We start from the raw sequence: 13,100 nt of genomic DNA, 5'->3' as shown, positions 1-13,100 counted from the left end.
TGGTTTACAATCTCTGTGTTGAAAGGAGGCGTATGGCGGCTGCGTCTTCACGTCTCTTCCATCTGTGATTATTCGGCCTGAGTGTCTCTTTGACCAGTGGAGGATGAGGCTCACTTATGTCCTCCGCTGTTTCCTCCGACAGGTCTTCAGACGGTGGGGATATTCCGAGTGGGGAGCTCCAAGAAGAGAGTGAGGCAGGTGAGAACCTGGGAGAGGCCCTTTTTGATACCTCTCACACGTTGCTGCACAAAGCTGTTGTTTACAGCCCACCGCGAGTGGTCGGCGACCCCTTATAACTTAATCCATCTTATTAATAGAGGATCTTGTATCGATAACTCAGTTGAAGCATCGATTGAAATGAATTACACATTTTATTCATTGACTGTTTCTGGTTGACAATATGGTTTTATAAGTCCTTATTATTGTTTTTTTAACAGGGACCAAATGCTAATTACATTATATTTCTGTATACTGTGATATAGATAGAAGCTGTTGAAATTAATGTATATAGATAGAAGCTATTCAAATTCTAATATATTGACACAATATATTTATATTCATGCATTGGTTTTGATATTACTGCTGCTTCGGAGAATGCACACCCACTTAGCATTAGTTCAGCGTACGTTATTAAAGGAAGCAGAGCGGATGAACTTGGCCCTGGCTGAAGAGTCAGGCTCCTCTGTAGTCGTGGCCCTAGTCTACAAAGGGACGCAGTTGAGCCTTAATGCCATATTGTAATTCAAGCAGGGCTTGTAGCATTCATTTCCATCCCAGGGCCTGTATTCAATTTCCATCCCAGGGCCTGTATTCAATTTCCATCCCAGAGCCTGTATTCAATTACCTATCCCAGGGCCTGTATTCAATTTCCATCACAGTGCTGATCTAGGATCAGGTTCGCCTTTTATATCCTAATGAATAAGATTACATAGACATGTATGTTCTGCCTATATTGTCAGTCATAGTGTGGTTTTAAGTATTTTTTCCTCGCCATTAATTTTTCTCCCTCCTTTTTTTTAAATGTCAGTCGAAAGTTTGTTTTTGGTTATTATGACAGAAAACTCAATTAGTTTAAGTGTTGTTTTTGGACAATGTCTCTGTTTTTTTTAAGGAGATCCGAGTTTGTACTTCTCAGTATGCGTAGCTCATACGCAACGCTCACAATGGCAGATCCTAATCTTTCCTTCAAGTCGGCAAAAACACAAGCACTGGTGCCAGCCAGTTTCAGCCTCGGTCTTAAATGGTGTTGTTTCCGTTCTGAGATGGGGAGTTTATTTCTATCTTCAACATCTCACCGTTTGAGGGAATACAATGCTATCAGCGCGTTGAATCAAAATGTCACCATGCGAGACAATCTACATGACTTCTCACTGTCATCCCCCGTTTGCTGACTTGGAAAAAGAACGGACTACATCATCGACATCACTAACAGATCGTATTTTCAAAGTTACTTAAATCTCAACCATCTCTCACTTTAAGGAAGTAGCTATATGATTAGGCTACTTCCTGCCAACATTTAGATCTGTAACCAGGTTTTTTATCTAAAACACAAGCTATAATCAAACTTCGCTATAATGCTTGATCAAACACAATACTTGCTTATAATGCTTATCTTACTGGACTAAGTGGACCCATTTTAATCCCGAGTAATGCTAGGGGTCAGATTGTGGAGTAAGCAGGTTGACACAGTATGGGAACAGAACCGGTTGGACCAGGACTACCTGTGAGAATGTTTTCACCACCAAGGTCACACCTGGTGTGTGTTTATCTGTGTCCCCGTAACGTGAGTGGAATGTGTTCACATGCGTGTGATGCCAATATGTTTGAGTGTTCCTCTGAGTTCACTTTCTAACTGTAGTCGCTGTAAACAGTAAAGTACGTGGACTACATGGTATAGCTCATGTTCTGTTTAACTCTGTCTCTTAGCTGAGGGAGGAGTTTGACCGGGGAGTGGACGTCCAGTTGGATGAGGAGCACAGTGTCCACGACGTGGCCGCGCTGCTCAAGGAGTTCCTCAGAGACATGCCTGACCCTCTCCTCACCAAGGAGCTCTACACTGCCTTCATAAACACCATGTGTGAGGAAACATCAACTTCACTACTTATGAATACTACCCTCTGTGTGCAGCATTAGAGTCAGTCTCTGCCCTAGGCCCAATCACCTTCATTGGCCTCTTTTAGTAGGACACACCTTCAGTTTGCACTAAACCCACACTTAAGAGTGTATACTTGGGTCAATGACACACAGGCTGTATGCACTGTAAATGTTGGGCTTTAGCCTACCAGAGTGCATACATTGTGCCAAGTGTTGTGTATGTGAATGTCATTGTCTACATGTACAGTTGTAGCCAAAAGTTTTGAGAATGACACAAATATGAATTTTCACAAAGTCTGCTGCCTCAGTTTGTATGATGGCAATTTGCATGTACTTCAGAATGTTATGAAGAGTGATCAGATGAATTGCAATTAATTGCAAAGTCCCTCTTTGCCATGCAAATGAACTGAATCCCGAAAAAACATTTACACAGCGTTTCAGTCCTGCCACAAAAGGACCAGCTGACATCATGTCAGTAATTCTCTCATTAACACAGGTGTGAGTGTTGACGAGGACAAGATCACTCTGTCATGTTGATTGAGTTCGAATAACAGACTGGAAGCTTCAAAAGAAAGGAGGGAGTGCTTGGAATCAGTAAGATTGCATCTAAATCAACCATTTATCAGATCATCAAGAACTTCAAGGAGAGCGGTTCAATTGTTGTGAAGAAGGCTTCAGGGCATCCAAGAAAGTCCAGCAAGTGCCAGGACCGTCTCCTAAAGTTGATTCAGTTGCGGGATCGGGGCACCACCAGTACAGAGCTTGCTCAGGAATGGCAGCAGGCAGGTGTGAGTGCATCTGCACGCACAGTGAGGCAAAGACTTTTGGAGGATGGCCTGGTGTCAAGAAGGGCAGCAAAGAAGCCACTTCTCTCCAGGAAAAACATCAGGGACAGACTGATATTCTGAAAAAGGTACAGGGATTGGACTGCTGAGGACTGGGGTAAAGCCATTTTCTCTGATGAATCCCCTTTCCGATTGTTTGAGGCATCCGGGAAAAAAATTGTCCGGAGAAGACAAGGTGAGCGCTACCATCAGTCCTGTGTCATGCCAACAGTAAAGCATCCTGAGACCATTCATGTGTGGGGTTGCTTCTCAGCCAAGGAAGTGAGCTCACTCACAATTTTGCCTAAGAACACAGCCATGAATAAAGAATGGTACCAACACATCCTCCGAGAGCAACAATCCAGGAACAATTTGGTGATGAACAATGCATTTTCCAGCATGATGGATCACCTTGCCGTAAGGCAAAAGTGATAACTAAGTGGCTCGGGGAACAACACATCAATATTTTTGGTCCATGGCCACTCCCCAGACCTTAATCCCATTGAGAACTTGTGGTCAATCCTCAAGAGGCGGGTGGACAAACAAAAACCCACAAATTCTGACAAACTCCAAGCATTGATTATGCAAGAATGGGCTGCCATAAGTCAGGATGTGGCCCAGAAGTTAATTGACAGCATGCCAGGGCGGATTGCAGAGATCTTGAAAAAGAAGGGTCAACACTGCAAATATTGACTCTTTGCATCAACTTCATGTAATTGTCAATAAAAACCTTTGACATTTATGAAATGCTTGTAATTATACTTCAGTATTCCATAGTAACATCTGACAAAAATATCTAAAGACACTGAATCAGCAAACTTTGAAAATTAATATTTGTGCCATTCTCAAAACTTTTGGCCACGACTGTATGTCTATGTGTATGTATATTTGCCTATGTGTATATATGTGAGAGTGTGACATATTTCAAATGATTTAGACTGAATCCTCACTCTTAACCTCTAACCTCTGACATCTAACCCCTGTCCTATACCTCTATAGTGCTGGACTGTGAGGAACAGCGGAGTGCCACCCAGCTCCTGGTTTACCTGCTGCCAGGCTGTAACAGCGACACCCTGACCTCTAACCTCTAACCCCTGACCCCTGTCCTGTTCCTCTGTAGTGCTGGACTGTAAGGAGCAGCGGAGTGCCACCCAGCTCCTGGTTTACCTGCTGCCAGCCTGTAACAGCGACACCCTGCACCGCCTCCTGCAGTTCCTCTCTACCGTGGCGAACCACGCCCACGACAGCCAGGACAAAGACGGACAGGAGGTGAGGCAAAGACCCCTTCCGTTACCCCCACCACTCCCCATGATTCCCAAAACAACCACATGCCCCTACCCCTAGACCTCCCTATAAACGAGATCTGAGAGGATTGGATAGGTTCCATGCTATGCAGGAATTACAGTGTCAGTGGCTTTAGATAAAACCATTTGCTAAGCATCTGGTATTATTGTTATTCCTATGTCCTCATCTCCTCCAGGTGACGGGGAACAAGATGACCTCTCTGAACCTGGCCACCATCTTTGGTCCCAACCTGCTCCACAAGCAGAAGAGTTCAGACAAGGAGTTCAGTGTGCAGAGTCCGGCCCGCGCAGAGGAGAGCACTGCTGTTATCGCTGTTCTCCAGAGGATGATCGCAACCTTCCACTCCCTCTTCATGGTGTGTGTGTGTGTGTGTGTGTGTGTGTGTGTGTGTGTGTGTGTGTGTGTGTTGATAACCTACCCATTCTCCTGTTTAGTCCCTCTTTATAATACAACCTTGCACGTATATGGTAATTGGACATATGGTAATAGCCAGCAAACAAGCTACAATTAATTATCACTTTAGATTGGCCAGTAAGTAAGACTCCCTTGTGAGTTCATTGTATACACTGTACACAGGTGAGGTGATGCAGTTGTAGAGAAGTTGCAACAACTACATAAGCTACATTGTGTAAACTCAATCTGTTTATGTAGTTACCACGTCAAATACATGGATTTAGCACTGACACCTTTGTTGAACTCTCTATGTCCTAGGTCTGTATACAGCCATACCATTTCCATTACCTCGGCCTGTCCTCTTTCTTGCCATCACACCCCCCTCCCTCCCTCCCTCCCTCCCTCCCTCCCTCCCTCCCTCCCTCCCTCCCTCCCTCCCTCCCTCCCTCCCTCCCTCCCTCCCTCCCTCCCTTCCTTCCCTCGTCCCTGGGTTAGCGGTGCCACTCAGTAACATATATGTGCATCCCAAATGGCACCCTGTACACTATATAGTGCACTACTTTTGACCAGGGCTCATAGGGAATAGTGCCATTTGGGATGCAGCTGTGTTTAAGTTATAGATTCTCCAGGCTTTACCAAACAATGGTTCTGTCTTATAGAATGAAAACAAAGCTCTGTGGGCCTTTGTTAGTGCTGTTAGAGCTGATCCTGGACCTGATTAAAGGCCTTAGGGCCCAGTTCCAGACCACTAAAGATCACAGGCTTTTGAGACGGTGCCAGAGAGACTTATGGGCCAATCCCTTGCACTGATTGTTCTGACACCACCACCACTATTTCCCTGAACAGAAGTCGTATTCTTTGAACTTTGCAGAGGTTGTTTTTCTCTCTGCTCAGACCGTGTAATTCAGGGTAGTGGCGGGACGCTGGAAAGAGGTATTGTTAGTGTACCAGTATAACTTTAGTCCACCCCTCGCCCCTACCCGGGCTCAAACCAGGGACCCTCTGCACACATCAACAGTCACCCTCGAAGCATTGTTACCCATCGCTCCACAAAAGCCACGGCCCTTGCAGAGCAAGGGGAACCACTAATTCAAGGTCTGAATTGAAGGTCACCGATTGAAACGCTATTAGCGCACACCACCGCTAACTAGCTAACCATTTCACATCGGTTACATTAGGTCCTGATATGTTATCCCTCGTGTTTTTCAACTGGGCTGGGTTGTTTGCTGAAGGTCCTGACGTAAACTAATAAAGATGTTTGTAGCTCTTTAGTTGGATGTGTTTGGACTGTCGTGCTTCATTGCCAAATTACTTATTTTATTGCCCATGTATTTTATTGCCCATTGCCCAGACACTATACATCAGAGATGGGCAACTGTTGGGGGCAACAACAAAAAATCGCAACTCGTTATGAGGGGCCACAGTGGATCGTGGTTTGGCGTACATTTTATTTTTAAAGTTAATTTCCTGCAATTCTGCATATTTTGCCATGGAGCATAGAGATGATTTTGCAATTTTCTAACTAATGTGTAATTCTAATAACTTTGCCATGGGGCGGAGAATTTTTTTTGCAGTTTTACAGCTCATTTCCCGCAATTCTACATATTTTGCCATAGGATGGAGGCAAATGTTTGCAGTTTTTAATATGATAACTGATCATCAATGGGCCCCAACCCGGGTCGGTAATTCAACCATGCTAACGATAAGTTTAGATAGCTGGCTGCTAGACTAATTTACCAATCTAAATATATATATTTTTTTTAAATGCTGAAATGGGCTAATTGAGTGAATTCTGATGCACAACCAAGTTTCTACATTTAACCTTGTGTATTCTATTATTCTTCCGTCCCCCCAAAAAATATTTTTGTTTGTTTGTTTTTGGTGTGGAATTGGTCCACGGACCAACAAAAGGGTATAGTCCGTGCGCCGCCAAGTTGCCCTTCCCTGCTATACATGGATCCATAGACTGGTATTTAATAGTATTCAATGTTATACTATGTGTTCATGTATTGACTGGCTTGTGATCACCAAACGTGAAGATGGAAAAAGTTAGACTCACTTTCACCATGAGGTTGTCTTGGTCAATAGCACCCCCTAGTGCTCCATCATGTGCCATTACATACATAAACCATGTTTTTCTTTTGTACTTGTTTGGTCATGTCTGCTGTTGTCTGTGTGTAGGTGCCCCCGGACCTGCAGAATGAGGTCCTAATGACTTTACTAGAGACTGATCCTGATGTGGTAGACTATCTGCTCAGGAGAAAGGCATCACAGTAAGTACATTGGTTCCACTGCAAATATCACAGTCACACAATTTGAGTACTCATGGAAAGTAGTTGATTAGCCTGGTGTTCATGTCTGTTGAGAGAAAGTGAAGAATCCATCATCTTTGGCAATATCTTTGTATTCTCTCCACCCATCCTTTTCTCTCCCTCATCCATCCCTCCTTCCACTCCACAGGAGTCCGGACGTGTTGCGATCGGAGGATCCTTTCTCCCTGAGCGAGAGGCGCTCCTCCAGTGACTCCAACAAGGTCTCCAGTGGAGAACTGTCCCCCTATGACAACAACTCCCCCATTCTGTCTGAGCACCAGGGGGAAGGGACCAGCCCAGGGTCAGAACAATACACCCTGGTGAGGCAGGTGGCAGGACGGACACGGGACCCCCATGGGTCCAATCCTTGGGTCTCAAAAGGTGAGGGGACTACTGTCCAGTCTTACTTAAGCTGTGGTTGATATGATCGTGGTGATGGTGGTGATAATTATGATGATGATGATTACGATGATGACGATGATGATTGTGGTGAAGGTGATGATGATGATGATAATCTTAATGATGATGATGATAATGATTGTGGTGGAGGTGATGATGATGATTATCTTAATGATGATGATGATTGTGGTGGAGGTGATGATGATGATGATATTCTTAATGATGATAATGATTGTGATGGAGGTGATGATGATAATTATCTTAATGATGATGATTGTGATGATGATGATTATCTTAATGATGATGATGATAATGATTCCCTTAATGATTATGATGATAATGATTGTGGCGATGATGATTATCTTAATGATGATGATGATAATGATTACATTAATGATAATGATGATAATGATTGTGGTGATGCTGATTATCTTAATGATGATAACGATTATCTTAATGACGATGATGATAATGATTACATTACATTAATGATAATGATGGTAATGATTGTGGTGATGATGATTATCTTAATGATGATGATGATTATCTCAATGATGATGATGACCATGATCTTTTTTTTGTTATTTGAAAAAAAGATTTACCCCCTTTTTCTCCCCAATTTCATAGTATCCAATTATTAGTATTTACTATCTTGTCTCATCGCTACAACTCCCGTACGGGCTCGGGAGAGACGAAGGTCGAAAGTCATGTGTCCTCTGAAACACAACCCAACCAAGCCGCACTGCATCTTAACACAGCGCGCATCCAACCCGGAAGCCAGCCGCACCAATGTGTCGGAGGAAATAACGTGCACCTGGCGACCCTGGTTAGCGTGCACTGCGCCCGGCCCGCCACAGGAGTCGCTGGTGCGCGATGAGACAAGGATATCCCTACCGACCAAACACACCCTAACCGGGACAACGCTAGGCCAATTGTGCGTCGCCCCACGGAACTCTCAGTCGCGGCCGGCCAGAGTCTCTGGTGGCACAGCTAGCGCTGCGATGCAGTGCCCTAGACCACTGCACCACCTTGGAGGCGGTGATGATAATCTTAATGATGATGATGATGATGATTGTGGTAGAGGTGATGATGATAATCTTAATGATGATGATGATGATTGTGGTGAAGGTGATGATGATTCTAATCTTGATAATGATGACGATGATGATGATGATGATTGTGGTGGTGGAGGTGATGATGATGATGATTATAATCTTGATAATAATGACGATGATGATGATGGGTATGATGGTCCCTAAACACCGTCATGTTCATTATGTCCTATACGTCAGAGGAGCATGCTAATATCTGGGGAGCTTGGCATTCCACTCTGAAACCAGGGCTGATGGACCAGCCTTATGCAGGTAAGCTGTTGAAATGTAACAATCACATTTTTGGACTTTTACTTATCTTAATTTTCTGACTTTTTCCATTGACATCTGTATCTCCAGGTTCCCATAGCAACATGTCAGAGGGCAGCTCACGCAGCTCCCAGGAAGGACTTGACTGTCTCCAAGGCGATGCCAGGCAGGTGGTACGACGGACACAGACCTCGCTGGGCGTGGCCGAATGCAGGCCCCATCCCCCTGTCACACGGGTCTGTAGCAGCCCTCACAGCAAGGCGGGACGGCCGCGCCTCCTACTGAGCCTCAACCCTGTGACCCCACCCCTACCGTACCCTGACAGCCAATCAGCAGCCAGCAGCGCAGAGAACCTCCCCCAGGGCATTAGACACCAGGCTAACCCCAGCCCTAACTCCGCCCACTCCGGTCCTACCCCTCCCCCTTACGGCGGCTTGTCCTCCAGGCTCTCCCCCTCTGCCTCTAAACCAGCCCAGCCTGTCTCCCCCTCCCTCGCAGCACCCCCTCACCAGCACCCCCTGCAGGGTGGGAGGCCAATGGTGCCACAGAACTCAGCCTCCCCCACCACGGACAGCATGGTACCCATGAGCCAAGAGTGGCAGGACTGGCAGAGGGACAGATGGCAGATCTGGCAACTCCTCTCCTCGGAAAACGCAGACACACTCCCAGAGACACTGGTGTAAGCTGGACCATAGGACCGTGGGGTAGTGTTAGCCATCCCTCCCTCCATCCCTCCCCTCTGTCCTCCCCTGCGTCATTCCCCTCAAACATGGGCGCCGTGGCGTTGTTTACATGTGCAGCTGCTGCCTATACTACGGACTTGGTACAAAGTCACTAGTGTTTCCTGTTTGCTATGTATTGATCCGCGATTGATGTTGTATCCTGGTCATCCCTTTGCATGTTATTAAATAGAGAGGATCAAAATGAAACTGTCAGCAAAACATACCTCAAACGTCAAGTTTATCAATTTGATTCACACTTGCATGTCCACTTTTCGATAAGGCCCCAGTTTAAATTGAGCTGCATGAAACATGTAGAGGTGACTTTTGAAGACAGGAAGGTTTAATGTTTATGGCAACAATTTGATAAGCTACAGTCAATTTACATGACCAATCCTACCCTTCTATATTTACTGAAGTCGTCACATATATTAGTGATCGCTGCTAATATTCAGAGGGTATTTACTTGCTGATTATATCCCGGTAAGTACCGCACACGTTTGTATGAGCAGAGTTTTATTCAATGTCAGTCACCAAGTAACAGAGCCCATAGTACAGTTTTGCAACAGTTTGTATATAAACATTATAATGTATTTTATGTCGGCCTCGCTAACGTTTTTTTTTACAGGCTGTCTAAATGTTTGTGGTTTTAACTCGGTTTAAAAAGATAATGTCTGTCAAAGCTTTACTAAGTTGGGTTCTAATAGAACAGTACTGTGTCAAAGTTCTTTAATTCCTTGACTCTCTTTTCATCAAATGTTATTCTGGGCGTCTATAAAGTCTCATCTGCTTTCTCTCTTTCCGTAGTTGACATTGTTCTTTTAGCTGTTGGATTTCACTTCACCATGGTTGCTACAGCATGGCTTAACTTACACGCTCATATCAACATAATTCATTCCAATCATTCTCTCATTCCATTAGGTGGTTGATGTCAAGGTTATGGCTGCATAGGAATATTAAAAAGACAAGTTCATTGCTGGCCTGACAAGTTCATTGCTGGCCTGACAGGTTCATTGTTGGCCTGACAGATTCATTGCTTTCTCTCTCACTGTATTTGTCCGATTGATATGGGATTTTACGAGATATTTTCACTTACAGTAGTCTACTGGACTCTGGGAATTGCCAAAGCTTTTTTGATTCCTCCTTTTCAACAACAAAACAAACACGTCTCTTGCTTTTGTCATTACATGCACTGTCTGCCTCTATTTTTTTTGTAAATGTAAAAATGGTTAAAAAAAAATGTTTGAGCTTTATTTAACTAGGCAAGTCATATAAGAACAAAGTGTTATTTACAATGACGGCCTACCCCCGGCCGAACCCAGACAATGCTGGGCCAATTTTGCGCCGCCCTATGTGATACAGCTCTTGATACTCTATAATTTACCTGATGCTTTTTGCTCCCAAATACACACCAGTAGTCTACAATCATTTCCTAGTTTTGTGGATATTTGCTGGCAAATACTGCACACTTTCTAAATGGTAGTTTGTTTGTTGGTTTATTTCAATCCGTCTGCATGTCGAGAGGAATTTGAAGTGTGAGAGACATTTGAATTATTTACAAGGATTCGCACATTTCTACATATCTTCACAGTGTCCCTAAAATGACATGTCGAATACGCGTCCCATCTTCACTTCTATAAAAGACGCTTTCAACAGCTTGTGTTTCTATGCACTATTCTCAATGTCTGTGTGTTTGGAGTCAAGTATGCCATGTATCCATGCTCTTTGAAAAGGATGACAACTGTTATGTCTGTTCAGTATTGTAATATATGGAAATAACTGATTTTACTCCCTCCCCAAAAATCAACAAACACATGTATATGGCCCGAGTTTTGATCTGATGTCCGCTTTTGTATTGTGTGTCGTCTTAAATATGCCATTGTGGAATTAAACGTGGAAGAAGGTGTTTTGTGTACTTGGTTTGTCTTATATACCTTTTACCAGTGGCGATGTGACCCATTTCGACAATACATGAATGTTTGACGGTGTAATAACAGTGTCGAACCAAAAGAGGGGACCCTAGATCTTTTTGCTTAGTCGTTTTGTCCACAGGTCATTCTAAAGATACGTTCTTAAACATTCTTAAAACAATTTGGATATATTTGGACAATTTTGATAATTCTTCACATTGAAAGAGGAAAAATAACCTAAAGGAGAGAGGAGGAGAGAGCAACAGAGAGAGTGTGGAGGGGAGGAGGGGTAAGAGAGCAACAGAGAGAGTGTGGAGGGGAGAAGGGGTAAGAGAGCAACAGAGAGAGTGTGGAGGGGAGGAGGGGTAAGAGAGCAACAGAGAGAGTGTGGAGGGGAGTAGGGGTAAGAGAGCAACAGAGAGAGTGTGGAGGGGAGGAGGGGTAAGAGAGCAACAGAGAGAGTGTGGAGGGGAGGAGGGGTAAGAGAGCAACAGAGAGAGTGTGGAGGGGAGAAGGGGTAAGAGAGCAACAGAGAGAGTGTGGAGGGGAGGAGGGGTAAGAGAGCAACAGAGAGAGTGTGGAGGGGAGGAGGGGTAAGAGAGCAACAGAGAGAGTGTGGAGGGGAGGAGGGGTAAGAGAGCAACAGAGAGAGTGTGGGGAGGAGGGGAGCAACAGAGAGGTGTGGGGGAGGAGGGAGCAAGCAGAGAGAGTGTGGAGGGGAGGAGGGGTAAGAGAGCAACAGAGAGTGTGGAGGGGAGGAGGGGTAAGAGCAACAGAGAGAGTGTGGAGGGGAGGAGGGGTAGGAGAGCAACAGAGAGAGTGTGGAGGGGAGGAGGGGTAAGAGAGCAACAGAGAGAGTGTGGAGGGGAGGAGGGGTAAGAGAGCAACAGAGAGAGTGTGGAGGGGAGGAGGGGTAAGAGAGCAACAGAGAGAGTGTGGAGGGGAGGAGGGGTAAGAGAGCAACAGAGAGAGTGTGGAGGGAGGAGGGGTAAGAGAGCAACAGAGAGAGTGTGGAGGGGAGGAGGGGTAAGAGAGCAACAGAGAGAGTGTGGAGGGGAGGAGGGGTAAGAGAGCAACAGAGAGAGTGTGGAGGGGAGGAGAGAGCAACAGAGAAAGTGTGGAGGGGAGGAGGGGTAAGAGAGCAACAGAGAGAGTGTGGAGGGAAGGAGGGGTAAGAGAGCAACAGAGAGAGTGTGGAGGGGAGGAGGGGTAAGAGAGCAACAGAGAGAGTGTGGAGGGGAGGAGGGGTAAGAGAGCAACAGAGAGAGTGTGGAGGGGAGGAGGGGTAAAAGAGCAACAGAGAGAGTGTGGAGGGGAGGAGGGGTAAGAGAGCAACAGAGAGAGTGTGGAGGGGAGGAGGGGTAAGAGAGCAACAGAGAGAGTGTGGAGGGGAGGAGGGGTAAGAGTGAAGACCAAGGCCTCCGTAAGAACGGCGGCTTCAATTCCATCTGAGCTCAGGAGAAGTCCTACATCCGTTTACGGCACAGAACAGAGCTGAAAATGACTTTCCAGGAGATCGCTACCCACATCTTAAATCGGTCATGTCCTGCTAATTGCGTGTGTAAGTACAGCCAGAGAGATGTGGTCAGAAGACACAAAGATTCCACTGACTTTCGAGCATCATAAAAACATGTGGTCTACTATTTAATAATTTGATGATTGATTAAGCTATTTGGTAGGTCATTTTGTGCAATTATTTGCAAACCATCAACTAGAAGTATTTTGAACATTTGAAAATGAATAAAATCCCCTAGCTTAAAATAGGGATGTTAAGCTTTCTGTG

General features: G+C 45.1%; 1 protein-coding gene across 3 annotated transcripts in view; it reads left to right on the top strand.

Moving 5' to 3' along the window:
* The window catches only part of LOC135542595 (rho GTPase-activating protein 6-like), an 88,697-nt gene extending 77,384 nt beyond the window's left edge, over positions 1–11,313 (top strand). For 2 of the 3 annotated variants that reach the window (XM_064969690.1, XM_064969692.1), the window contains exons 6-13: positions 143–198; positions 1,927–2,077; positions 4,039–4,187; positions 4,399–4,578; positions 6,798–6,889; positions 7,077–7,309; positions 8,620–8,691; positions 8,779–11,313. In XM_064969690.1, coding sequence (XP_064825762.1) covers positions 143–198; positions 1,927–2,077; positions 4,039–4,187; positions 4,399–4,578; positions 6,798–6,889; positions 7,077–7,309; positions 8,620–8,691; positions 8,779–9,371 — 1,526 coding nt within the window. In that variant the 3' untranslated portion in view covers positions 9,372–11,313. The remainder of the gene's footprint in view (positions 1–142; positions 199–1,926; positions 2,078–4,038; positions 4,188–4,398; positions 4,579–6,797; positions 6,890–7,076; positions 7,310–8,619; positions 8,692–8,778) is intronic. The other variant, XM_064969691.1, reaches the window with a different exon arrangement.
* The last annotated feature ends 1,787 nt before the right edge of the window (positions 11,314–13,100 follow it).

Source organism: Oncorhynchus masou, chromosome 6 (genome assembly GCF_036934945.1).
Source record: "Oncorhynchus masou masou isolate Uvic2021 chromosome 6, UVic_Omas_1.1, whole genome shotgun sequence".
Lineage (NCBI taxonomy): Eukaryota > Metazoa > Chordata > Actinopteri > Salmoniformes > Salmonidae > Oncorhynchus > Oncorhynchus masou.
Note: the sequence above shows the minus strand (reverse complement) of the source record. Positions and strands in the feature narration are given on the sequence as shown.